The sequence below is a fragment of the Lolium rigidum genome, chromosome 2 (genome assembly GCF_022539505.1).
Source record: "Lolium rigidum isolate FL_2022 chromosome 2, APGP_CSIRO_Lrig_0.1, whole genome shotgun sequence".
Classification (NCBI taxonomy): domain Eukaryota; kingdom Viridiplantae; phylum Streptophyta; class Magnoliopsida; order Poales; family Poaceae; genus Lolium; species Lolium rigidum.
The window spans coordinates 274273134-274297945 of record NC_061509.1 but is presented as its reverse complement, the minus strand read 5'-3'; the positions used below and the strand labels follow the sequence as shown (position 1 = coordinate 274297945).

Genomic DNA, 24812 nt, shown 5'->3' with positions numbered 1-24812 from the left:
AAAAAGTAACTAAAACGACGCCCCCAAGAAGGTTCCGACACTCGCAGGCATTGCCGTTGTTGGAACCAAAGCTCTAAGTTTTCTCCCAGGAAAACTTTTGGCCCGCTCCTAACCTCTGGCCGCTCGATGTTCTCGAGTTAGGCCTCCGACACACGATTTGGGAGCTGCCAAAGCAAATCACAGTACATAATATCACAAAATTTGGTGATTTAGGAATCAGCTGGAACTTGGCTGGTGCTATTTATTCATATTTTGCATCATGAACAGATCTAATTTTATGAACCCAAACAGATAGGAGGGGATCTTGCAGAATTTCCTCCAAGCTTGTCCTGCATCTTTTCCTCATTAACTTCCTTTTCAAGTTGTTCCAAGGTATCTATGTTTGTTTGACCATAAAATACTAATTGCACCTCACTGGAAGTATGGAATTAGATGATCTGAAAGGCATATTATAAGACACTAACTAGAATGGTGCCTTTTCATTAGACTGGCCATTTCTTTTATCCAAACAATCTTTTGTTCCAGCAACCTTTGTTTTCTTCTTTGGAGTCTACACAAGAAATGTTCTGTACAGAAATTAACAATGTTTGCAACTAGTACATGCATTGAAGTTGAAGCTGACTGATCATCAACATCAAACATGTAAGAAAAGTCTAAAGATATGGTTCATGGAAGTTGTTTCCAGCAGGAGCAGAACATCTTTCCATTAAAAAAGTGTCTGATCAAGTTCATTGGTGAGCAAATTTTGAGAAGCTTGTAACATAGTACCTCTTGGTTTTGGCATGATATTTTATTTTATCCATTTACGTTTGAGGTAGCACATATCGGTATTCACAATAGCATAAGAGCATCTCCAGCCGCATCCCCAAAGCGTCCGCGCGTCCCAAAGGCCCTTTCGGTTTGGCGCGGTCCAATACGGTGTCCGGTGCCCCGAGCCCGTCCCCGGTCCACAGGGAGCACTCCGGGCACGCCGGACACAACGAGAAGCAAGGCGGGGAGTGGCGGGCCCGATGCGTCAGCGACACGGAAGTCTAAAACCCCGTCGCCTACCTCTGGTCAAGCGACGTTAATGGCGCCCATCTTTTCCCGGCGACGCAGTGAAGCGTCTCGTCGTGCCTGGTCGCGTGGCCATCCGCGCCGGCCTTTATATCGGCCAATGCCTCGTTGCCGCCTCGCCTGCTGCCGATATGCAATAAAGAGCGCCCACCTTCCTTCCTCTCGCCACGTTCCACAATCTAATCTCGCCGCACCTCCTTCCTTCCTCTCACCGCGCGTCCTTCCGTCCCCACGCCGCGTCCAATGTCGTCCTCCTGTAAGACCATCCTCGCCCGAATGGCTTCCGACGCGGCAGCCTCACGGTGTCGGAGGCGTGGGCGCTGTACCACACGCGGTACCCCGTCCCGCCGGACATGCGGCTACCAAGTAGCGACGGCTGGAGGCTGGACGTCAACGGGATCGACATCCCACCACCACCGATGCCGGGCAGTGATCGATGGAGGGACGCGATCAGAACCCAGCGCGCGCGCCTCAGCGCCAAGAAGCAGGCCGATCCCACCTGGGCCGCCACCGGCAACGATGCCTGGTGGGCGAACTTCTTCCAGGCGCAGCACGACATCGACATGAACACCACGTGGAACAAGGAGGGGCGCGTCCGTTTCTGTGGCGTTCCCGGGCGCACCCTCCTGAACGCATCCACAATGGCGCCACACGGCTGGAGATGCCACCTTCCCCGCCGCCATCTCCTCGGGCTTCGGCGCGGCGCAGCCGAGGAGGACATACTCATCCTCCTCGAACTCTTCTTCCTCGGGGCCGTCGCGGTCGATGCCTTCCTCGCACCGCGCCACGCCGTACACCGTGCCGAAGCGCGAGGTGAAGGATGAGCCTGAGTACACGACGCTGCCCGCGCTTCGGAGGCGCGACAGCAGCACCATCACCATCCACGAGCCAGGGTGGCAACAACAGAGGCGTGCGTGCGGCGCCCTCCTCGTTCCGAAGCCGGAGGTGAAGGAGGTGCAGGGCGACGAGGAAGCCACGAAGGCCGCGCAGCTGGCGGAGTACGAGCGGCGGCAGCGTCTCATCGCCAACAGCGACGATCCCGAGGACTCCTAGGGTTGCACACCGCGTTCCTGGCGTCCATGAACGACAAGGACGCCTAGAGGGCCGACGTCGACGCGGCCATCACCATGTCCATTCGTGATGCGGTGATGCCGCTCGTCGACCTCACCAATGACTAAGCTAGGCCCAGCGGCGCGGTGAAGGACGAGCCCGCCGACGAGACCGATGAGCGCGACGTCGTCCACGACGGCATGTACAACTTCCACCAGTACTACAACTCCTCTGGGTGCCGCAAGTACTACTAGATTAGGGTTTTTCATCGAAATTCATTCAAATCCATGTAATATGTAGCAAGTTTGAATAAATTCAACTGTATTTTTATTAAATTTACAAAATCTAAATTTCTGTTTGGGGGCGGCCGGGGAGCGATGTCCCCAAACGCGGCACGAAGAAGATGCATCCCCAAATGCTCGATCCGGCGTGATTTGGGAGACGCTTTAGGGGACGCGAATGGAGATGCTCTATTAACTAATATAAGACAGATGGCAAGGTATCAAAAATTAAAACTAGGTAATTAGAAATGACGTACCAAGCGTTTAGGAGGTTTATCCTGCTTTCCTCCCATGGATGGTCCTTCCTCATGTTTACTCAAAGTACCTATGAGTGGCCATGTGGGGGGAAAATGTGATGAAATTGTTAAGCGAAGTATCACTAGCTCGACATTTATACAATACAAAATATTAAAGACTTGCATTCCTCCTAGTAGCAGTGGGCTGTTTACCCTTAATTAACTTGTGCAGCAGCATTTGTACTACCTGCAGAGTCTGAAGCATACTTCTTTTCTTCCTGTGGAGCTGATCTTGGCTATTTTCAGGAGAAGAATCAGAAAGCAGCACCGTAGCAGTACTTGGTGCCTGTACACCCCAAAAAATAACAGCCATATCCGTGAATTAGTACCTAGCAACCATGTAATTGCAAAACAAGAGTATCAGTTATACAGAACATTGGTCTGCAGGAGAATAGGTCACAATTACCAAATGTCAAACCAGATCGAGAAAAACAACATGCCAGCTTTCGGCAAAGCCCACCGGCACCAAAACAAAGATAGCCTTAGTAATATGAAAGCAAGATATTCTTATTCAGAGCAACGCGGAACATCCGAGAAAGACATATATGCTAGAAACAAATGGTGGCCATTTACAATACCGTGCAATCTGTTCTAAGGACTTGCTGCAGGGCTCGATTCTAACTGAATTCTGCACCACGGCCACATACATCGCAGAATTAAGCAACAAAGTAGCACCATTCCGCGTATGCGCCTATCCGTGAAATTGATAAATCTATTCTGCAATAAATCTAAAATCTTGGTGCATGTTTGTTCCTGAAGAGATAAGAGTTCAATGGCCGGAGAATACGGGTAGATACCCCCGGCATTTTCCCACGACTAAAGCAGAGGGATGAGATGGGTACCTTGAACGCAACAAGCCAGTCGGGGTCGCCATCTTCGTCCCCCATGCCTACCGCCTCCGCTGCCGCTCCGTCTCCGATTTGGAGGGTTCGAACGAACGAACCCAGGCCCGGTGAGACTGTTGGGGTTTCGGCTGCGCCGAGATTTTAGCGGTTTTTGCCTCCGGAGAGGAAGCAGCAGCCCTGCCTGTGCGAGCCAGCGAGAAAATAGGAACAAGGTCACAGGCAGCCCCAGACGGAGGTCACGGACAGCAGATCGATGGGAGGACGGGGGCCTGCGCCGGAGCACCTGCGGAACCTGCAGACGGAAAAGGCAGAGAATGAGAGGGGCGGTAGAGAGATACCACGGGAGAGTGAGCCTCGCGGGGATTGGAAGGTCGGACGGAGGCCGGCGGAGCCATTCTGAGCCGGAGAAGGATGGCGGGGTACCTGCGCCGCCGCCGGCGACGGTACGGGTTCTGCGCGACCTTTCGGCGAATGAAAATGGCAAATGAGAAAAAGAAAAAACTACCACCCTTGGGATGATTTTGCCAGAGAACTACAATTTTAGTGTTTTTTTTTTGAGAAATAAATACCACTTCAGAGGTACAATTTTAGGTTTTTTATGTGGGTATGATCGTGACAAGAAACACTATTTTTTGTTGCGAATCAAAAGCACTAATTTCCGTGTTTAGCTATTTAACACGATTTTGACTAGATGGGCCCACTTGTCATGTCCACGTGGCAAATGAAAAGCAAATGTACCAACTTCATTTTACAAAACAACCTCAATTTCTAATTTTCGTGCCACACATAGGTCCTTATCAATTTCCCACAGACACGCCTTGGTCTTTTTGCCCTTTCTGGCATCGACGTCGCATGGGGTGCGAGTTGTCGCTGCCCCGAGCACCCGCCGATCGCCGTAAGAGGGCAAGCTGAGCGAGCAGTGGGGAGGCGGGCGAGCCGTCGCTGCCCCGCTCTTTGCCGCCGTGCACGAGCACCTACCCTGTCGCCGCCTTTGGTCGGGGACACACTTATATCGAGCAAGCTCCCCGCCGCGCTCGGGCGAGATGCGCGAGCAGTGGAGAGGCGTGTGAGTTGCGCGACCTGCAGATGAGACCATCGTGGTGAGGGGTCGCAGCCAACCAGGCCTTGTCTCGAGCTACCGCTGCCCGATGGACGAGTACCGCCGCGTCAGATGTTGATTCCTAGTAGTGGAGGCGGGAAGCTTACGGAGGCTCACCGGTCGGTGCAACACCGGGAGGAACAGAGGAACGACGACCATGACTTGAAGCAGAGGCCACGACGGGGACGAGCGCGAGGGTACAACACGCGGATAGGGACGCATAGAGACATGGTGCCACGTGCCGGAGGGCATCGCTCCGCGCGGCGTATACAACCGAGATGGGTGGCGCTCAGGGATGCAGCAGCGTTGCGCAATTCAGGAGTAGAGAGGCTCAAGTACGTGAGCTAGGGAGGTTGGGGAGTGGCGAGCCAGCGTTGCGCTCGCGGAAGAGACAAGGGCCTTGTTCTCTGTCCTCGAGTTTGGGGAGGTATGTGCCATGACAAAGGAAGCTGGATTTTGGTTGGATTGATCAAGGTGCCAGGGGAAAAATAAAAAGAAAGGAAAAAAAGAAATACCTAACGCCTGTCAGCTACCCTGAATAGAGGAGGAGGACATGTATGAAAGAAAATAACATTTTGAGGGTCAATTTGCAAAATCTAATAGGTAGTTAGATTTTCAGTTACCCGTCAGGTGGACTCGAATGGTTAGAAAACAGATTAATACCACTATTTGGCAAAACAAGTGCTTCCTGTCCGACCATATCATTGAAATTGTATAAAATTATATTTACGTGTCAAAACACCGTTAAATGGTAGTTTCTTGATAAGATAGTCTGAAATAAGGTAATTTTTTTTGTCAGTTTCTCCGCCAATATCCAATTAGAATTTACCATTAGAAACAAAAATAAGGAAAATATCAATCTGTCGTTTGGATTGATGAACCCCCAGATTATATAGGGGAGCAAACATGTAAACCTCTTCACATTGTAAGTCCGCCAATATCCAATTAGAATTTACCATTAGAAACAAAAACAAGGAAAATATCAATCTGTCGTTTGGATTGATGAACCCTCAGATTATATAGGGGAGCAAACGATGTAAACCTCTTCACATTGTAAGAGCATGTCTAACAGACCCCTTAAAAGGGCCAAACCCGTATAATAACCGCCGAAATAAGGGGTTGAGTGCTACCCGACCGTCTAGCGGACCCCATAAAACAGGCCTCCGCATCGATTTTTTACAGTTTTTGGCTACGGGGCGGCTCTTCGCCCCTTACTTGTACGGGGCGGGAGACTGAATACAGGGCCAACCCCTCATCCCATTTCACTAGGGCGCGCGAATATTTCAGAATTCCCAACCATTTTTCCCGTGCCGCCGCCATAGCCACCCGCGCGCCACCGCTGAAAACAGAATATTCCGCAGGATTCTCTTTTACGGTGTGGGGATACAGGGTTTACTAGCTCGGACGAGTTTTTGGCCGGCGAAAAGTGAATACAGGAGCTTCTACTCGTGTTTTAAGGGGCAGAAAAATAAGGGACCTGTTAGACATGCTTTGTGCTGGTGAAGCAGCGAGTACTAGACACGCTCTTTTCTTCCAGGGTATTTAAGGGAGCTGAAGATTTTTAATGAGGCGGCTTCCTGTTGCTGGCTTAATATAAGATTTAGAAAAAAGAAAAGAAAAAAAACAATTTCTGGATAGACTGGCAGGCAGGGCCCACACTAATCGTGTCCCCTTCCCATCCCGACTGCAGCTCTGTCCTCTCACACGAGACGCGGACCAACGCCGAGCACACGCGCGCGGCCAGCTCCTCCTACAAGGCGCGCGCCGTCGGCGAGCGGCGCTAATGGCGCTCGCGCTCTCCACCCCGTTCGCGCCCTCCAGTTCTGGGCCCACCACCTCACGCTGCGCTTTCCCTCCCCGCGGGGCCCACTTCGCCGCCGCCTCCGCCGCGGGCAGGAGCGGCCTGCCGCTCGCGTGCGCCGCGCCGCGGAGCCGCGGGCGGGGGCGGGGGCGGCGCGGCGGGAGGCTGGTGGTGTGGGCGGCGGCCGACTACTACGCGACGCTGGGCGTGCAGCGCTCCGCGGACATCAAGGCCATCAAGGCCGCCTACCGGAAGCTCGCGCGCCAGGTGCTCGACGCTTGTCCCCCTCCAACTATTTTACTCGATTCATTGGTCTATCTGCCCCTTTTTATTGGATAGGATAGTTCCATGAGGAGTTCAGTCTGTTGAATCACACATGGTGTCATTGTCTTGTGTGGATAATAAAGTTGTGTTAACCGTGCATAACATTGGAGCCATTATGTTGCTACTTTTCCACAATAGACCAACTTCTCGGCCGTCCACGCTGTAAACTCTAGTCACTATTTCTGTTGGTGAATAATAACTGGATGATCTGGTATGGGCTTGCACGAAGTTGCTGCTCCGCTGCTCCAAGTCTCATTTTGTTTTTGTTTTATTATTGGTAGTTTCTGGTAGTTGTTCATGTGCGCTGAATTAATATGGCTCGCACGTCCAAGGTCTTTCTGGCTGGATTTTTGAATGCTCCACAATAAACACTTCCTAATTTCTATTTTGAACACATCTTCAATATTTGATTGCTTTTATTTATACATGAAATATCCCTCAGTTTTGTCAATAATAACACAACTAGTTCTGATAAAAGTTCTTTTTAGATCAGATGCGGCCGTTTTTTACAGGCAAACGATTTAGAAGAGTGTGTCCTGATACCATTCAGAAGAATTTTTAGTGAGATCATTACAGTTACATCCACAAGAACAAATCATAGTGTTTTCTTTCCTTTCTAGCTTCATACTCCAGCAATGTTCATTCTGGAACCATTAACACTGGAGAGCCCAACTCTCCTACCCATTGACATCAGTGTGCATTGTGCCACTACCATGTAGGAACCACCAGCATCATTGCTAGTTGAAGTTGTGCTAGGATCCTGAATCACAAATTCATGCTATTTAGGGCTATGTCTACATATGAAATCCAATGTTTTTGCCTTTAATCACGTGCCACATGCAATTGCTGTTTGCGGGGCCGTTGGAGTTGGCTTTGATGATTGGAGGGGGAATGAGATGATATGCTTGTGAGTTGTGAATACAGCTAGATCTTCAGAGGTATGTCTCTGTTCACGTGAATCTGGTTGTGTAAGGATGCTGCAATACCATTTGAAGCCCACAATGGTATGGTTTTGGACCTAGGAGAGGATCTTATATAGGTCGTAGATTATTAAAGGGTAGCAGGCGTAAAGCACCCCTCCATGATAGGTTTAGAATGTCTTCATTCATTGCTATTTTTTTTTAGAACGATAGTTGATTTCATATTTGAAGTGTGCGATTTATCACTTCACCAAGTGGCATGTTTTTTACCAGGTTTCAACATATGATGTGTACATTAGTTTCAAGTTACATTAAAAAATTGAGTTGTGACAATTTCTTCTCTTTTCATTTTATCTTTACTTTGTAGTATCACCCTGATGTCAATAAGGACCCTGGAGCAACTGACAAGTTTAAAGAGATAAGCTCAGCCTATGAGGTATGCACTGCATAGTTCAAAACACTGTGTGTGGTCTACAATCCAATCTACTCGGTAATCAGTTTGGATGGAGTTGCCTGTCTGAGTTATGAGTTCCTCTGTCTTGGTCCACTCTTTACTATTTAATCAATAATAAAGACCTTACATTTTCTTTGTTGTCTTTATTCTGCATTCTGCTGTGCTGAATCTCATTATCATCAGGTGCTGTCAGACGATAAGAAGAGGGCGTTGTATGACCAATATGGTGAAGCTGGGGTTAAGAGTGCGGTTGGGGGTTCTGCTGGAGCTTATACGGTACTGCCTTTCAACTCTTCTTTGTTCTACCATTTAAATTGCAGTATCTTTCAATGTGACAACATGTATATTAATTTGAGTTATTTGGCTTATAAGAATACTTGACTAAAGTAAGTACCGTGGGGTTTTTCTGCTTAAACCAGGCTTGAGCTTTTTCCCATTTCTCTATGCAGAGTAATCCATTTGATCTGTTTGAGACATTCTTCGGAGCAAACATGGGTGGTGGTGGTGGATTTTCTGGTATGGACCAGAACGCATTTAGGACACGCAGAAGGAGCGCTGCTGCTCAGGGTGAAGACATCAGGTTTGTTGTAAGAAGGGTTAAAGTGAAATGATATTCAGAGCCCAGGTGTTTCACTAATGAGAAGGACTTGCTAAAGCTGTTCAAACAATTAGTTGATAACATCGTGTTTTCTGATTAGCATGAATTTGGCCACAGCTGCATGTTTTTGAGGTCCAGCATAATTTACAAGAAATAATACCTAAAGCATTTGAGGTCTAGCATTACCTGCAAAACCAATGTATATTAGTAGTATGAAATCAACTAAATTATAGTACTATTTTGTGTTGTGATCTTGGCTGCCTTGTGTTTATTAGCAACAAATGTTGCGCTTATTAGATCTACAAAGTTGTAGCTGTAATTAGTAACATTTTGTATATATAATCTAGTGTGATTTTAGACTTACACAGATTTATTCCACCAGATATGATGTGACTCTGGGGTTCTCAGAGGCAATATTTGGAACAGAAAAAGATATAATATTATCCCATTTGGAGACTTGTGATACTTGTAGCGGTTCTGGTTCAAAGGTTGGCTCAAAGACAAGAATATGCTCCACCTGTGGTGGGCGAGGGCAAGTAATGCGAACTGAGCAAACACCATTTGGTCTCTTCTCCCAGGTAACAACGAAGCATAACTGTTTATCCCCTTTACATTGTCATTCCAGATTTTCCAATAAACACACACTGACAACAGTGTCACAGCTTTCATGTTACAATAAATAGCTTTGGGACTATATTTCGTTGGGGGTAGTGTTATAACAAAATAAACATTAGCAGACAATTGTCAATGAGACATCGTGAAACTAAAGAAGATACTTGTACTATATGCTAGGGTATGAACAACAAATGACTGAAATATTACAGAAGTTGAACTTGAACATTTAGAGTAGCAAACAAGAAAGTGTAAAAGAACAGGAGCTAAAGCGGACTTTACTTTGTCAGTGCACCTGGGAGCTTATCACCTTGGGTGGACTCCTGAATTATTTTGATACCGGAGTTTCTTTTTAATGTCAAAATGAGTAATTTTATTTTGTGAATGCCTATAAACTAATTCTGATGGGTTGAAACAGCCAGGAGATGGAAATTTGCAGAAAATTTAGCATCATTCAGAACATGATAGTTCTCTTGTTTGTCCAACGATAGATGGCACTAAGTGTCTGAGTTATACTGCTCACTTCTGTAAACTAGTCTAATACTAGCATACCATATACAATATGCTCTATATAAGGTTGTCGAGCCTCAGGATTCTATTTCAGTACAATACCAAAAATCTGTTATGATTAGTCTTGGTAGCCTGTACTTGTATGTTTACGCTTAATTCAATTACAATATCTAGCCTGTACTTGTATGTTTACACTTAATTCAATTTGATTATTTATGACAATTTTTCGTTGTTGCATAAGAGCTTTTCGTTTTCTTATTTTGTAGGTTTCTATTTGCCCCACATGTGTAGGAGAGGGTGAGGTCATTTCAGAGTATTGCAGGAAATGTTCAGGAGAGGGACGTGTTCGTGTCAGAAAGGAGATCAAAGTAAAAATTCCTCCAGGAGTTAGTAAAGGTAGTACACTTCGTGTACGTGGTGAAGGAGATGCAGGACCGAAAGGGTAAGCAAAGCATTTTCAGAAGACCCAAACATAAGTTATATACTTCATACTTTTATCATTGTGTTACTAGAGGAAATTATGTGGATCTTCTCTATAGCTTTGCTTATCCATATTTTAGGTTTACTTGTAGTCTACGTTACATAGTTTTGGAATTAACTACCGTTAGAACATAATAATTTGGCCATGGAGTACTGCCAGTGGCATTCACATAAGAGGCACACATCATTGCTCTGTTGTTTAGGCGAGTGGAAGTTTGTGGTCACCAGCTAGCAACAGGAAGTTACTTTCAGACTTTAGGTCTCTACATTTGTGTAGAGAATATTTTAATACGTTAAGCGCATACAGGATGGAAATAGCTTTCGGGTTATATGGATTTTAGTTTTTTTTGAGAGAGTCAACCAAGAGCTTTAATTAATTGTCACCGAAATTACATGCTTGTTCAGTACATTGAAGGATGTATTCTGGCACCTGGGATATCCAGGCACAGTCCGGGTCAGAAGAAGATGCAAATTTAGCAATGTTCTGAGCAGCTAAATTTGCTTCTCTATTTACATGCAAAATATCAAAATAGTTACATCCTTCTACCAGCTCCTGGATCTGTTTCACAGGTAGAATACTAGCTCTATGACTGTTTCTTGTTTTCCATAGCGAAACTAGCTCCAGCGAATCAGATTCTATAATAACTTGGCTAATGTTCATGCGTCTGATTAATTTAGCTCCATCCCTACGAGCATTATGCCTCAGCAGTTAACACGTCAGGGATAAAATCATGCCATGTACTGCTTGCCACAAGTACCATGCCATTATTATCTGTAATCACCACACCTGATTTTCCTTCCATACTATTGGTAGTATAAGCTGCATCTACATCTACCTTATGAAAACCTTCTCGTGGTCGTTGCCAATGTGTTTTGATCTCTGTCTTGACTCTGGAATATAGTTTTGAGCTGGCAAGAAGATCTGCTACAGTATCATGCACCCATCTACAAGCTTGTGTGATTTTCATCTGAGAATTTCCATGTAGTCTAACACTACCAAACCGACCACATGCCACAAAGAATATAACATGCTTTGTCTTCTTCGCAAATAGATGTATCAAGTAAATCTTGCGCCCGAGATAAAGGATGCAATTTTGGAAGTTTAATGTTAGAGAGATTTGAAAGTAGTCCAAAAAGTTTTAGCGTAGGGGCATTCAATTAGAGCATGGTATATTGTATCCCCTTTTGCACCAGACTCTAAGCAATTACCTTGTTTCTCTATATGCCTGTGAAGCAGCACCTCCCGAGCTGGTATGAAACCATGAATAACTCGCCACCAGAAGGTCCTAATTTTAGGAGGAACTGCCAATCTCCAAAGTTTAATCTATATGGATTTTAGTTTGTATTTGTAGATGGGCATTGCAAAAATTTATGATTTATGATTGAACTTTCAGGAAATGTCCAGATCATGTTTTTGTATGCTGTGTGCCTTTCCTTTAGCTTTCATACAATTCTTGTGGTTCAACATGTTCTATTTTTTAAGTTTTCATATCTTCATTGCGTGGATGTCCAATTAAATCCATGCTGAAACCCTTGTTTTTTTGGAAACAGAGGCCCCCCTGGAGATCTTTTTGTTTGCCTTGATGTAGAGGAGCCCTCTGATATTAAAAGGGATGGTATCAACTTGTATTCCACTGTGTCGATAAGCTATGTTGAAGCTATTTTGGGTACTGTTCAAAAGGTAAATCTTTCTCTGTAGGAGTTTCCATCTCTTTGTGATCCCCAATTCTGATATTTGGTTTCAGCTATGCATTGTCTTACTTCAGTAAGCACATAGTTAGGTGAATGTATGAAGTTCTCACTTCACCTAATTAATGATTAGAAACAGCTCAAGAAAAGAAAATTAGAATCAAGATCTAAAGTAAAATAGTTTGGTTGCAGTTCTGATATAATTACCAAACTTTTAGTCATGGATGTGTTGTGATACCCCAAGTGTGTATGAGAGTTCATTCCGCGTTGCTTGTGCGAGTGTCATTTGGCGTATTTTCCTGCTGCTTTATGCGTCCCGGGAGTTCACAGTAATCATCGATCAGAAGATGCTATATTTTTTTGTCAACTCTTATTCTTAGGCTTAGATACTTTAACTATATTTTGGATCATGTTCAGCTCTATTTTTAATGCTAATGTTTCCCCCCTTTTGGGTTAAGATTCAATTGCTCAAACGTCAGATCATTGTATGTAATGAAAGCAAGGAACTTCCTGATGTTCCTTGCTTTCATGACCAGAGGAGGTGATCTTGTGACCTAGACTAGATGTGAGATTTGATTAGAAGCAAGTCTGTATTAGCCATGATTTTTAAGTGATGCTAACTTGAGCTGCGTGAATGTTAGAGCTACTGTTAAGCGAGGCCTGATCAGATTTGTTTTGCTCGATCTGATTCAAGTTTTGTGCCTTGCAACCGTAGATGGTACAAAGCAAAGTGCCATGTTGGTGGTTGTCTATTTCAAGTATGATGGCATATTGTGGTTGTTCATTTCATGTATAGACTACTGCCTACTATGTTTAAATTATGGTGTTATGTAATAAGTCCTTTCAAAATTTATTGCAAGCAGGTCAGAACTGTTGATGGAACTAGTGAACTTCGAATACCTCCAGGCACCCAACCTGGTGATGTAGTGGTCCTAGCTAAGCAAGGTGTTCCGTCATTGAATAGGCCATCTATACGTGGTGATCATCTATTCACTATTAAGGTTTCTATACCAAAACGTATAAGGTGAAATACACATCGTCTCCTGAGCTTATTCTTTGAGTACACGCTGAGCTACATAAGCACCCAGACCCTTGTCTCTGAATTACTATAAACTGGTGTTTCTTTCAGTGGGCGCGAAAAGGAGTTACTTGAGGAACTTGCCTCGCTGGCCAATGGTGGTTTTGCTCGTGCACCAGTGAAACCAAAGCGTAAGCATGCATATATTAGATCCTTCTTTTGTCTCCATCTCTTCAGCCAAGTGTTATCTCGTCAGAACTTTGTTGGTGTCCTATCCTTATTGCTTGATCAGGCAAGTTTAAAAGAAACTAAAGTCTTGCATGTGTGTTGCAGCTATTCGCCAAGAGAACGGAAGCAGTGTTGCTCAAGAAGTACCAGATCAACCTGATGAAGAGGAGGTTGACTGGTTGAAGAAACTTTCAGATTTTGCTGGGTAAATGCTAAATTCAATTTCATTACAACGTAATTGCTGATGTGATTTTTTTTTTGTTTGTGTCTCATGATTGCCAGAAGGCCGTATAGTATCCTCAAAACCCTCGCTGATGACTGTCACTTATGCCTGAATATATTCTCATTCATTTTCTGCTTCCTTCATGTTTATTGAAAAGCATGTTAATGTGGAAACTTATGGTAAAAAAGTTATTGGTTATGCTGAAAAAACTTGAAAAAAGTTGAACTGTGCATCCTCTTTCTGACATGTTACAAAAATATTGGAAGGATAAGTAAAGTCCAGAATAACTGTCAGTTTTTTTTTTGCGGGTAAGAGTAACAGTCAGTTTGAATGTAGAGGACTGATGCTGTCGTAGTTTGACCAAGTTTTGTGTGATAACCATTGCATTTGCAGTCTCTTGTGTATTATGTCGATGATGACCAAGTTAATCTCCATGTTGAATTCTTTCAGATCCATTGTCAATGGCGCATCCAAGTGGCTGAAGGACAACCTGTAGCCTGTAAATATCTTACTGCAGTTACGCCAATTGTCAATTCATCGGGATTCGAAGCGCTGCCACATGTGTTCTGTTGGAGATGTTCATCCTTTTACAGGCAGTGGAGTGGCAACGGAGAGGGTTGAGTGAGTGTCAGCTAATTTTATTGACGCCATTTCTATTTTTGATCCCCTTGTAAAGCATGGATTTTGCTGTAGTTCGCATTCGTTTTCCAAGAGCATGTAAACAGTCCCAAGTCACGGCCGCTGATGTTAAACTTACATCCACTGTAAATACATATGTCGTTCCAATAGTCTGTGTAAGCTAATATTTTTGTTAACCTAAACTCAGAATATACCCGTATCTTATTTAAGTTGCAACTGCCCCGCCCTCTTCTGCCCTACGGCAAGATTTCGATTTTCGTTGCTCTATCGGTCAGTTGCTGTTCCTTTTCTCACAATTTCACCCCATTTTCCCCTCTTCGCGAGAAGTTTCACGAGTTCCATGAACAGCAAAAGAGAGATTCTATTGGCCAGTGGAACCTGGTGCTACCTGTTTTACTGCGTCATTAGTAACAGGACCGGAGCTTGGTTGGTAGCAAAACCAAAATCAGTAGCTACAGAAGCAAACCAAGTGTAGGAAAATCAGGTTATGTCGCTGGCTTTTAGCTTGCCTCCTGTGTGTGCTTGTTAGTGTTTTGTGTTGCTCAGGACGTGGGTGTTAGCTGTAGTTTTTACGGTGTTCTCTTCAGGCTGTAATCGTTGATGCAACTCGATTCATTACACATTTTCGGCTGTAACTTTTCGATGGTAGTTAGCCTACGTCGTGCTATTTTTCCTAGCTTCTTTTAATTACTTAATGGTCATTTTTCAGCACAACTTTCCAACCGTAAATTTCAAGCGGTAGTTACCCTATGACAAACTTTTAAGGTTGCATAATTTTATGACCGTAATTTGTTGTCGGCTATTAACCATAAACTTTCTCTTAGATAGTAATTCTCTGACACAACTTTCGATCTGTATTTTTCCTACGTGATTTACATACTCTCACTCTTCAATGGTGCATAATTTCTCTTCAGCACCTAAATTTCCCGTGTTACTACACGCATCAGAAAATACACCCCAGACATGATATATCATCCAACCAGTGTATACACATATACTACCTACCGGTGTGAATATATATAGCTCGTGACGTTCCACCACATGGGCATTGGATAGCCATTATTTTCTACCAATCAACAAATGCCACGCCGGCATTTGCTAGAAAAAATATATGTTTTTTTTTATGTTTCTCTCCTTTTCCCAGTTGTAGTTTCAAGTTGATTTGTCGGTTTTTTTATGGTTATTTATGCACGCAAAATTTTGACCGCAACGGTGATTATTCGACATTAATCCTTCATCAGCATGCTGGTAGTTATTCGACGCAAATCATAAGCTCCAAATAGTAATGTCCCTATGGCAATTATTTAAAACGGTTTTCCAATGGCGCGTAGTTCTTCAGAGATGGTATTTTCTTACGGTAATTTCGAAAGGTGCACAAGCAGTAATCTTCATTGGTAATTTTCAAATGTGCACGGGCAACAATTTTTAGCAATAATTTTCCGATGGTAACTCTCCATCTGTAGTTGCCTTTTTCTATAGTTCCTTCGTGGTTCTGCTATGATAACCGCGAGAAACAAAATACTCCACTATTTGTCGCCTCTTCTATTAAGAAATAATGTTAATACCTTCTGTTAATCACATAATGACCGCCCCTTACGAAAATACTACTACCTTCTTCCACATCTATTTTGACAGAAAAAAACTACATTATCCATGGCCTCTTCTATTCAAGAAACAAATGTTACAGTTTTTCATTAATCTTCTCGTGATAACCCTACGGGCACGGCGTGCCGCTGTGCCAATGCTTCCTACTACTACTACAAATAAAATAGATGATGACGGCCTTTGGAAATCTCCAGCAAGATATTTTTAGACTGCATGCATTAGAGCTCTCTGTCAAGATATTCAACGGTACTAAAATATACATATACCAAGATTTCAAATAAATGACACAAAGTAATCAATGAGGGCATGCGATTGCTTTTTTACCTTTCTCTACTTAGATTTTTTTATATTTAATCATTGGTTTTCAAAAGCCAATGGCTCAATGGGGAAACAACAAACTTCTTTTCCATGCAAACATATGGTCTAAAATGTGTGTAAAGTCTATTATGTACAAGCAGTTAACAATGTATTATTCTAAAATTTTGTATTATCATTTATCGATATTATTGTATTGTTAAAAGTAAATTCGTATAGCGATAGAAAAAATGAGTAAAAAAGTTCACTATAAATGATAACTATGAACTACCTCCGGTACAGATTAACCGGCGTGCATGTAGAATTGCTGGAACCAAGGCGGTAGTTGATTGGAAGAGAAAAGTGTACGCCAGAGGCTAATATTGCATCATTGATTGTGGAATTAATTAGAGGAGTCCAACAATTGGATTAGGCCCACCGTGCATGCAAAAGTATCCAAACGAAATTGCCCAATGACAACGGCCTTTAACCTGCATGCATTGGATCTTGACCGTTCATTCAATCTGCATGCAATTGTTCTCCCTGTTGGCTCCCGTTCACACTGCATGCAACACGGTTGAAAAAGTGAGAGGAGAGTTCGAAGCGGAGGAGATTACGCCCTAATTAAATGTGGTAGTTAATGTAAACACGCCTAAATAGGTAGCGATTTGAAACTGCATGATTCTTCAGCCACGCCGGTTAATCTGATCCCGAGGGAGTACTATTTTGGTTTCGACACACGTAAGGTATTAAATGATGTAATCAATATATTGTATTGTCCAAACTCCAAACTATTACACTGACCTAGAGAAATTGGGGGAGAGGAGAGAGAAATCTGGTGATGTTATGGTTCTGCAATACATATAAATCAAATTTGTAAATGGATGACAAAAACTATAAGACGAGAGAGAAACCGGACCAAATCTCGAGTCCAATGATGGAGAGAGAGAGAGAGAGTGAAGAAAGACATGAACGGAAACCACGGTGGATAGACGATTTGATACAACACTCAGGCGAAGCTACAACCACTGCAAGTATGTTTTCGCGATACAACTGTCATTGTACGTCAATTTTTTCATTAATCTAAAATTCATGGTACAATATTTTGATACACTTTGATGGCTGCGACACTTGCTGCTTGGCAAAGTGTGGATGGGAGCCAAATAACTCCTAAATGCACACCCATGTCTTGAGGTGCAATATTTTGACACCCTCCCGGATAGAAGAATGTTCACCCACTTGTGCATATCCATTTTATTCATCTTATTACAAGGCGCGAGTACAAACTAAAATGAAACTGAACAAGGTCATCTTTTTTGCTTTAATCCTCTGAGGAACTCAGCTTGAGCAGGATGAGGACGGCGGCCACCATGGGTAGGGACACCATGAGCAGCGCCTGCACGATGTTGGGCCGCGTGATGTCTGGTAGCAGGACGCTGCCGTACTTCACGGCCGCCGCGCCGCCGAGGGACCCGAGGCCCAGCGTCCACAGGTAGCCGGCGTCGTCGTCGTCCTGTATAATTCAGCACATGAGTGGAAGGGAAAATGGAGTCAAATCTCGTCAAATGGCAGCAATTCTCGGTCGTCTGGCCGCTGAACCGGCCAGAGCAGAACACGTTGGCCCGCTTCAGCCTCCTACACTCGGTATTGTAGGAACATGTTATACTTGCAAAGACAGAGTTCATGCATGCATCTGTCAAAAAAAAAAAGAGTTCATGCATGCTGCTACCGATTCAGATAAAGGAAATCTTGGACTAGTGTCTCTGTATGGTGCAGGATGCACGTCCATGATGCTACGGAAGAATACGCGTGTGAATGGAAGCGACCGGCTGACCTGCGGGGTTTGCCCCTTGCCGCTGTCCGGCTCGGCGTCGGCGGCGCTGGCGTCGCGGGAGAAACGAGCGAGACCGACGCCGCGCCTCGCCGCGCGGGGGTCCTGGCGGCAGCTCAGGCGGAAGCTGCGGGGCGAAGGCGGCGGCGGGCTGGAGATGGAAGCGGTGGCCGGGGATAGCGCGGCTGCCGCGCACGCGCCCACCATCGGAGTCCAGACGAGAGCGTCCGTCAACAACCGTGACAGGAAGCAGAGAGGGACTTCCGCGTAGCGCGCCGGTTCGCCTTATCCACTATCCCGCTCTGGGCCTGGCCCAGGTGGAACGGACCCATCACGTCACGGACTCGGGCCCCCTGAGCCGGGTCGGCCCCTGATCCGGCGAATCCTATACACCGATCGTGTATAGCCGGCGCCGCACACCCCTATATGGGCTGGGTCCAATTCGCATTTTTCGGGAATTTGCTTATTTCCTTTTCTGTTCTCTTTTTTTTTTCTTTCTTTATGCCTTGTTTGATTGCGCGGAGTTGGCCTCCGGATAGGATTTTTGGAATTGGAAACCCGAATACCACCATTTGGATGTGTTCAGTATTCGTTTCTGGAATTGGAAACCAATCCAGAGGGCACCCCCGCCCGCATCTAATTTACCCCCCTCTCAATTCAGAGGTCGATCTGGACCTCTGTATTGGCGCAGTATTCCTGAACCGTTCCCCGCTCGCACTTGTATCCTCCATGCGCGACGCTCGCCTCGCTCGCGGTCGCTTAGCCAGCGCCGCCGCACAGGTATGCTCCGCCGCTCTCTCTCTATCCCCTACCCTCTCTTTTCGCCGCCACCATCCGCCGCCCCTTTTCCCCACCTCCCTTTCCCCTGGCTGCCCCCCTTCTTCCCCGCCTCCACTTCCCCCTGGCTGCCCCCCTTCTTCCCCGCCTCCCCTTCCCCCCGGCTGCCCCCTTCTTCCCCGCCTCCCCCTTCCCCCTGTCTGCCCTCCCCGCGGAGGAACCCAAACCCTAGCGGGCGAACGACGGCGGCATGTGGATCCACGGCGACTGGAGATGGTTGCGCGTCCGTAGGTGGTGCAGTGCGGGAGTCTCCTTCTATGTAGCGGCGCCTCTACCTCCAGGCCTCGCCGCCGGGCCAGCCTCCTCCCTCCCCATCCCTGGCCTCGGGCCGCCGCCACCGGGCCAGCCTCCTCCCTCCCCATCCCTGGCCTCGGGACGCCACCCCTGGCCCCCCTTCTTCCCCGCCTCACCGCACCATCTGGAAACAATTCCACATAATGTGCATCCAAACAGGTTTTAGAATTTCGTTGGTCTTTTGATTCTGCAAGCGAATATCATGCGCATCCAAACATGTTTTATGGTATTCCATTGAAATCGTTGATTTGGTTTTCCATTGTCAATTGAATTTGAAATCTGTGCAACCAAACACTGCATTAGTATTTTTTCGGTTTGCTTTTCTGTTTCAGATTCCAAAATTGTTATGACTCAAAAATATTCAAATTAAAAAATGTTCAAATAAAAAATAAAATTCTAAAATTGTTCCAATTTGTTAGGTTCGAAATTTTTCAAAATTTAAAAATGTTTAGATTCAAAATAAGTTCAAAATTGAAAATTTTACAAGTATTTAAATTTAAAAATCTTGAAATTCGAAAATATTCAGATTTGAAATTTGTTCAAATTCAAAAAGTGTTCAGACTCAAAATTTATTCAAATTTTGAGAAATGTTCAGACTCGAAATTTGTTCAAATTTTGAAAATAGTTCAGATTTCAAATTTGTTACAATTCAAAAATTGTTCAAAGTATTCAAATTCAAAAAATTGCAAATTTTAAAATTGTTCAATATTCAAAATTGTTCAAAAAATAAAGGATTGGTCAGATGTTAAAAATGTTCTATTCAAAAATTACCAGTTTGATCCAGTAACTTTTTTTATTAAAAACGTAAAAGAAAAAAATATAAATACCTGTCTGATGGGCCGAGCCCACATATGGCCGGAGGGTGTGTGGAATCTCCTCCCTACCGAGCAGGTCGGTGTAAAGCAGTTCCCCTGATCCCGCCCAGCTATATAACATTGAGTACACCCAAAACAAAACAAAAATGTACTCCCTTCGAGTTCATGGACTTAACTTTGTCCAAATACACATGCATCTAGTTTCAATACTTTACTAAATACCTCCAAATCTAGACAGAGTGAAATCCATTTATATGGACCAGAGGGAGAATATACACTGAGCAGAACGATCGAGAAGGCACACCTACGGCCAGCTCCAATCCACCATCTAGCTCCTACGGGTAGAACCCTTAGATGGCCGGTTCCGTAGATCACGCGACGAGAAGGAATTAATTCCATGGACGACAACAAAGCGGCGGCGGTGGCGGAGGTCCACCAGATCCTTGCTCGCCACAAGAGCCGTGCTGCGGCATGAGGGGCCAAAATCCGCATCCCGACACCCCACCGACCTATCTCCTCCGCCTATTTATTCATGATCTCGGGAAAACCCTGAATACCCGAGCCTCCATCCACGAAAAATTCCATCACGGCCACCATTGCAGAACCCATCTAGGGAGGGTTCTGAAGCTCTTCCCGGCACCCTGCCAGAGGGGGAGATCATCACCGGAGGCTTCTACATCATCATGCCTGCCTCTAATATAGACCAACTTCTCAGCCCACCCGCGCTGTAAACTCTAATCACTATTTCTGTTGGTGAATAACTGGATGATCTGGTAGAGGCTATAGCCCACTTCTCATCTCTAAACACCAGCTTTCTGCCTTTCTGCTCTTTGATCAGAGTCTCCGTGAAGAAAATAGACACGAGTAAGACGACTCGTTAGATTACGAAGTTGGTGCTCCGTTGCTCCAAGTCTCATTTGTATTGGCTATGGGCCTAAGGCCCAATAAAAATTTCAAAAAATCCCGTACAAAGTCTAACGAGGAAATATCCAACTGCATAGGCCAATCCGGATAAGTCGTTGACTAGACCACGGTGGCCCAATCTAGTCGCATGCCTACTCAATCTACTCACGCCCAAGAGCCTAGTACAACGTGAAAACCCATCGAGCCACCAGGGATCAACGTGAAGAGCAAGCCAAGGATTCAGCAGCGGTTAGGTGACTTAAGTTTTGGGTGACAGAACATGGATTATTCGGCGGTGGAAGTAGAGTCTGACTCTCTTGAAGTCATCCAATTTTGTACGGGAGCTGAAAGAATTTGGAGTGAGGCCACGACAATCTTTGCAGAGATCATGGCTGTGGCAGGGAGTATTGGTATGGTCGAGTTTAATCATTGTAGGAGGGATATAAATAGAGTAGCTCATGATATTGCTAGGTTTAGTTTTAGCTCGAGAGCTGATTTTAATTGGATCGATGAACCCCCTAGCTTTATTCTCCAACCCCTCCTCGATGATGTAACGTACTTGTGATTGCGAGGCGAAAAGTTTCTTATGCACCCTTTTCCTTCCAGGGTGTCTAAGGGGGATGAAAGGTTTTTAATGAGGCGGCTTGCTGACCGAATATAGTGGTGAATTTTCAAAAAAAAAAAAGGTTTTGGGTGACTCGCCCGTATGCTGTAAACCGTAGATCAAGTCACCTACATAAGACTCAGCTAGCAGAGATAGTTGGACACACATCCATCCACCATTAGCCTCCATCTCTGCCACTGGGGACTTCTAAACACATCTTTAATTTAATTTTAATTTTCTTACAAATTTAAATAGAGTCAAAAAGAAATCATATCAAATTATTTAATTAAATTAACATTCTAAGATTCGAATATTTTTGGAAGTTACACTGATGACTGGCCAAAGAAGCTTACTAGAGATGACATACATGTTAATAGGTAGGTATTGAGACAGTATATACGGGCATGTTTGATTCCAAGGATTTAAATTGTATAGTATTAAATTAAATGGTATTTTTTCTATGTTGGTTGTTTGATTTGTAGGATTCATTCCCGTAGGAATATTTTCTAATGAATGCTTTGCACTAGATTTTATAGGAAATCTAACATCCACTCGTACTTTTCTTTTCAGAATCTTTTGCTTTTCCTTGGTGAAATCAAACATTTTTGTTTAAATGAATTTCTGTAGGATTGAAGTGGGCATGACATTGCAATCTTACAATTTTCCTATTCATACTCAAACATGCCCTACATGGTTAGCTTTCTTTAATCACAAAGCTTCTCAACTCTATTTTCCTGGCCTCGCTGATGGTCCCGTCATCAATTCATTTCTAATTTTATTTGTTTCTCCCCATGCAGATACCCATGTGCATTTTTATTTTTTTGATCTAACCTTTTTATTCTTGAAATCAAATCTAGTTTATATGAGATAAATAAAACAGCATTTACAACCCGATAAGTGTTAAATAAACTCACAACCCTGGAACAAACCCTAAACAATGTAAAAAGTTGATCCAAAATGGCCATGGACAAATTCATCGATCATTGTTGCGCCACCATAATTCTTGCTCGCGATGGAGAATATCGAAAGAAAATCACACACTAAAGTAGTTGCAAATTCCTGTATGTGACCAAATCTTTTAAACCACCACAGTTATAGACTATGGCATATGACGGAGATTTGCAACCGCGCTTCCCAAGACGAGCGATCGCGTATTAGGAATGTGATTTTCGAGACAATTCTAACCATGTGATTTGCACATTCTTTATAAAGATTCAAAATAATGTGTATGATGAAAGTTTTCAAAGTATGATTTAAGACATTTCCAAAACGATATCTACATGGATGGAGTATCGTCTACGAGCTCCGAGCGTAGAAGCACATGACATAATTAGTTCTCATTACATGGGGAATATATAATCAACTTCACAACTTGCAGGCATATAGTCCATAGTGTATAATTGAGTTTTCAGCGAGTAAGAAGGCTGAAGACGGCCGTTTTGGTTTTATTGTTGGAGTTGGCGTTTGCTAATTTCCACCAACCGTTGATCTACGGGGGACCAATCTCAATCCTCCGTGTACACTTAGGCATGCGAAATCACTATAGGCAGCAGATCAGCAGGCACGTTTCTTTCAGAACCAGTAGCTAGGTCGGTGTCCATTATTCCTGATTGACCAGTGGTACCGTTGGCCCCCAGAGTGTCATCAGCTGCTGTAACGTCGGGGCAACTTGGACCTCGTGGCGTGTCACTCGTCTCGTGAACCCTATGTTACCAACTAAAAGTTATACTCCATAATAATTAGCCAATAATAACACATTTTTTTGAGCTAACGCTTCTTGTTGGTCACTACCTCCATTTCAAAGGTTTAAGTTTCATATTCTTTCTAGAAAGTTAAACTATGTCAAGCTTAACTATTTTTTATCAAAAAACATTGACATATAAAATACAAATTAATATCATTAAATAGAAATAATAAAATATATTTTTATAGGGTACCTAGAAAATATTATATTTGTTGAAAGATTTTTTTAAAATTTGATCAGATTTTACTTGGTTTGACTTTTAAAAACTATAAGTCTTAAGCTTTGGAAGTGAGGTAGTAATTTGCATCGCACGCACGTACGTGGTAGTACTAGTATCTGGCGACGACGGATGACGAGCTGCCTCTTGCAGGAGGAGATGCGCGTTGACGAACAGCACGAGGCCGCAGTAGGAGTCGACGACGTCCTGCATGTCGCGGAGCTGCGTCGCCATCCTCCGGCCGCTCCAGAGGCGCCGCCAGAGCGTGCTCCCTTTGTAAGAGTCGACGAGGCTGGCGGCGTCGCCGAGCGCCTTACCAAAGGTATCTCCATCGTCGGAGCACAGCAGCAGCGCGATGCCGCCGCAGCCCGTGCCCTTCGCCGGCCACTGCAGCAGCGCGTGGAGCCTCCGCTCGAGCCTGGCGCACTCCCGCCTGTTGCTCCGCTGAACGCGTAGGACGGTCGTGAGCACGGCGACGAGCACGGCGGCGTGCAGGCCGGACATCTGCGCCAGGTTCGCGGCCTTGGCCAGCACGTCCCACGCCGCCGCCGCCGTCGACCCCATGGCCTGCCTTGTCGTTGTCGATCGACCGATCTTGCTTAAAGGAGGCCGCGCCTGCGCAGGATTTATATTATAGTGTACGCCGCATGACGATCGAGATGACGTGCGATGATTGACACGGGGCGAATACTCGGGAGAAAGTGCAGGAGGTGTAAGATCAATTTGAGTCGAGTTGGGCATCGAGTCGCCACTTTCAACTTGGGTTCAGTCGCTAATTTGTCCCGATCGTAGCCGGCCGTGCGGGGTCAACCCGCACCTACGTCCTCATCGTCATCATCAGTGATGTTGACTATATTTCTGCTTTATTTTTTTCTTCTGATGAAAATGCTGCCCAAATTGTATCGCTCTATCTTTAGTGTGTACTTTTGGGCCCCGGTTATTCAACAAGCTAGACTGCTTTCAGTGCTTGTAGGGCTAGATATTGGGCCCGATGAATCCTCGGGCATGAGGGTTACCCACGTTAAACTGAGATTGATGACAAAGTTGGCCCACAAACAAACACATCCACTGCCAGACCACTGGGATTCTGGGAATGCCTTAATGCAAGAACCATGTACTATGTGTACCGAGCTACACCATGAGAACATAAGGAAACTGAATGCTTGCACGTTCTAGCTAGACAATGTGACACCACATTCACAAGAGGACAAAAGAGCCATACCTAAAGGAAGACGTGGTACTGGTGTTATCAACTGCCACCGATCCCAATGAGATGTATATCTCGCTCTTGTGGTTTCGAACACTAAATAAGAGAAAGACGGTGCGAGTGTGCGACGCGCTAAAGTGGAATCCCTTCCATGCTAAAGTGATTCGTTAAGCAAATAAAATAGCTCGACATCTCGAAATAGCCAAAACCTCATCACCTAGTTGAAGATCTGATTATAATATCAATAATTTTCAATATATTATGGCATAGAAAACAAAATCAGTTGGCAGCGGATGCAAGGATCAAAGCAGTCAAGCAGACCTAGCTTCTTGTTCAAT

The 24812-nt window shown here is 44.7% G+C and overlaps 1 protein-coding gene across 1 annotated transcript; it reads left to right on the top strand.

The window, feature by feature from the left end:
* Positions 1–6410: 6410 nt before the first annotated feature.
* On the top strand, positions 6411–14339 carry LOC124693470 (chaperone protein DnaJ-like). The gene is made up of 11 exons (XM_047226942.1): positions 6411–6695; positions 8040–8108; positions 8310–8402; positions 8576–8706; positions 9107–9302; positions 10113–10288; positions 11878–12007; positions 12879–13039; positions 13145–13224; positions 13367–13466; positions 13935–14339. The coding sequence occupies exons 1-11, from the start codon at positions 6411–6413 to the stop codon at positions 13978–13980; spliced, it is 1467 nt and encodes a 488-aa protein (XP_047082898.1). The 3' UTR covers positions 13981–14339.
* The last annotated feature ends 10473 nt before the right edge of the window (positions 14340–24812 follow it).

What these genes read in the sequence shown, in the direction of transcription:
- LOC124693470 (XM_047226942.1), top strand. Translation starts at nt 6,411, where the DNA reads ATGGCGCTCGCGCTCTCCACCCCGTTCGCGCCCTCCAGTTCTGGGCCC. An exon ending in GGAGATGCAGGACCGAAAGG is followed by an intron (nt 10,289 to 11,877) that starts GTAAGCAAAGCA and finishes TTTTGGAAACAG; the next exon opens with AGGCCCCCCTGGAGATCTTT. An exon ending in TCTATACCAAAACGTATAAG is followed by an intron (nt 13,040 to 13,144) that starts GTGAAATACACA and finishes TGTTTCTTTCAG; the next exon opens with TGGGCGCGAAAAGGAGTTAC.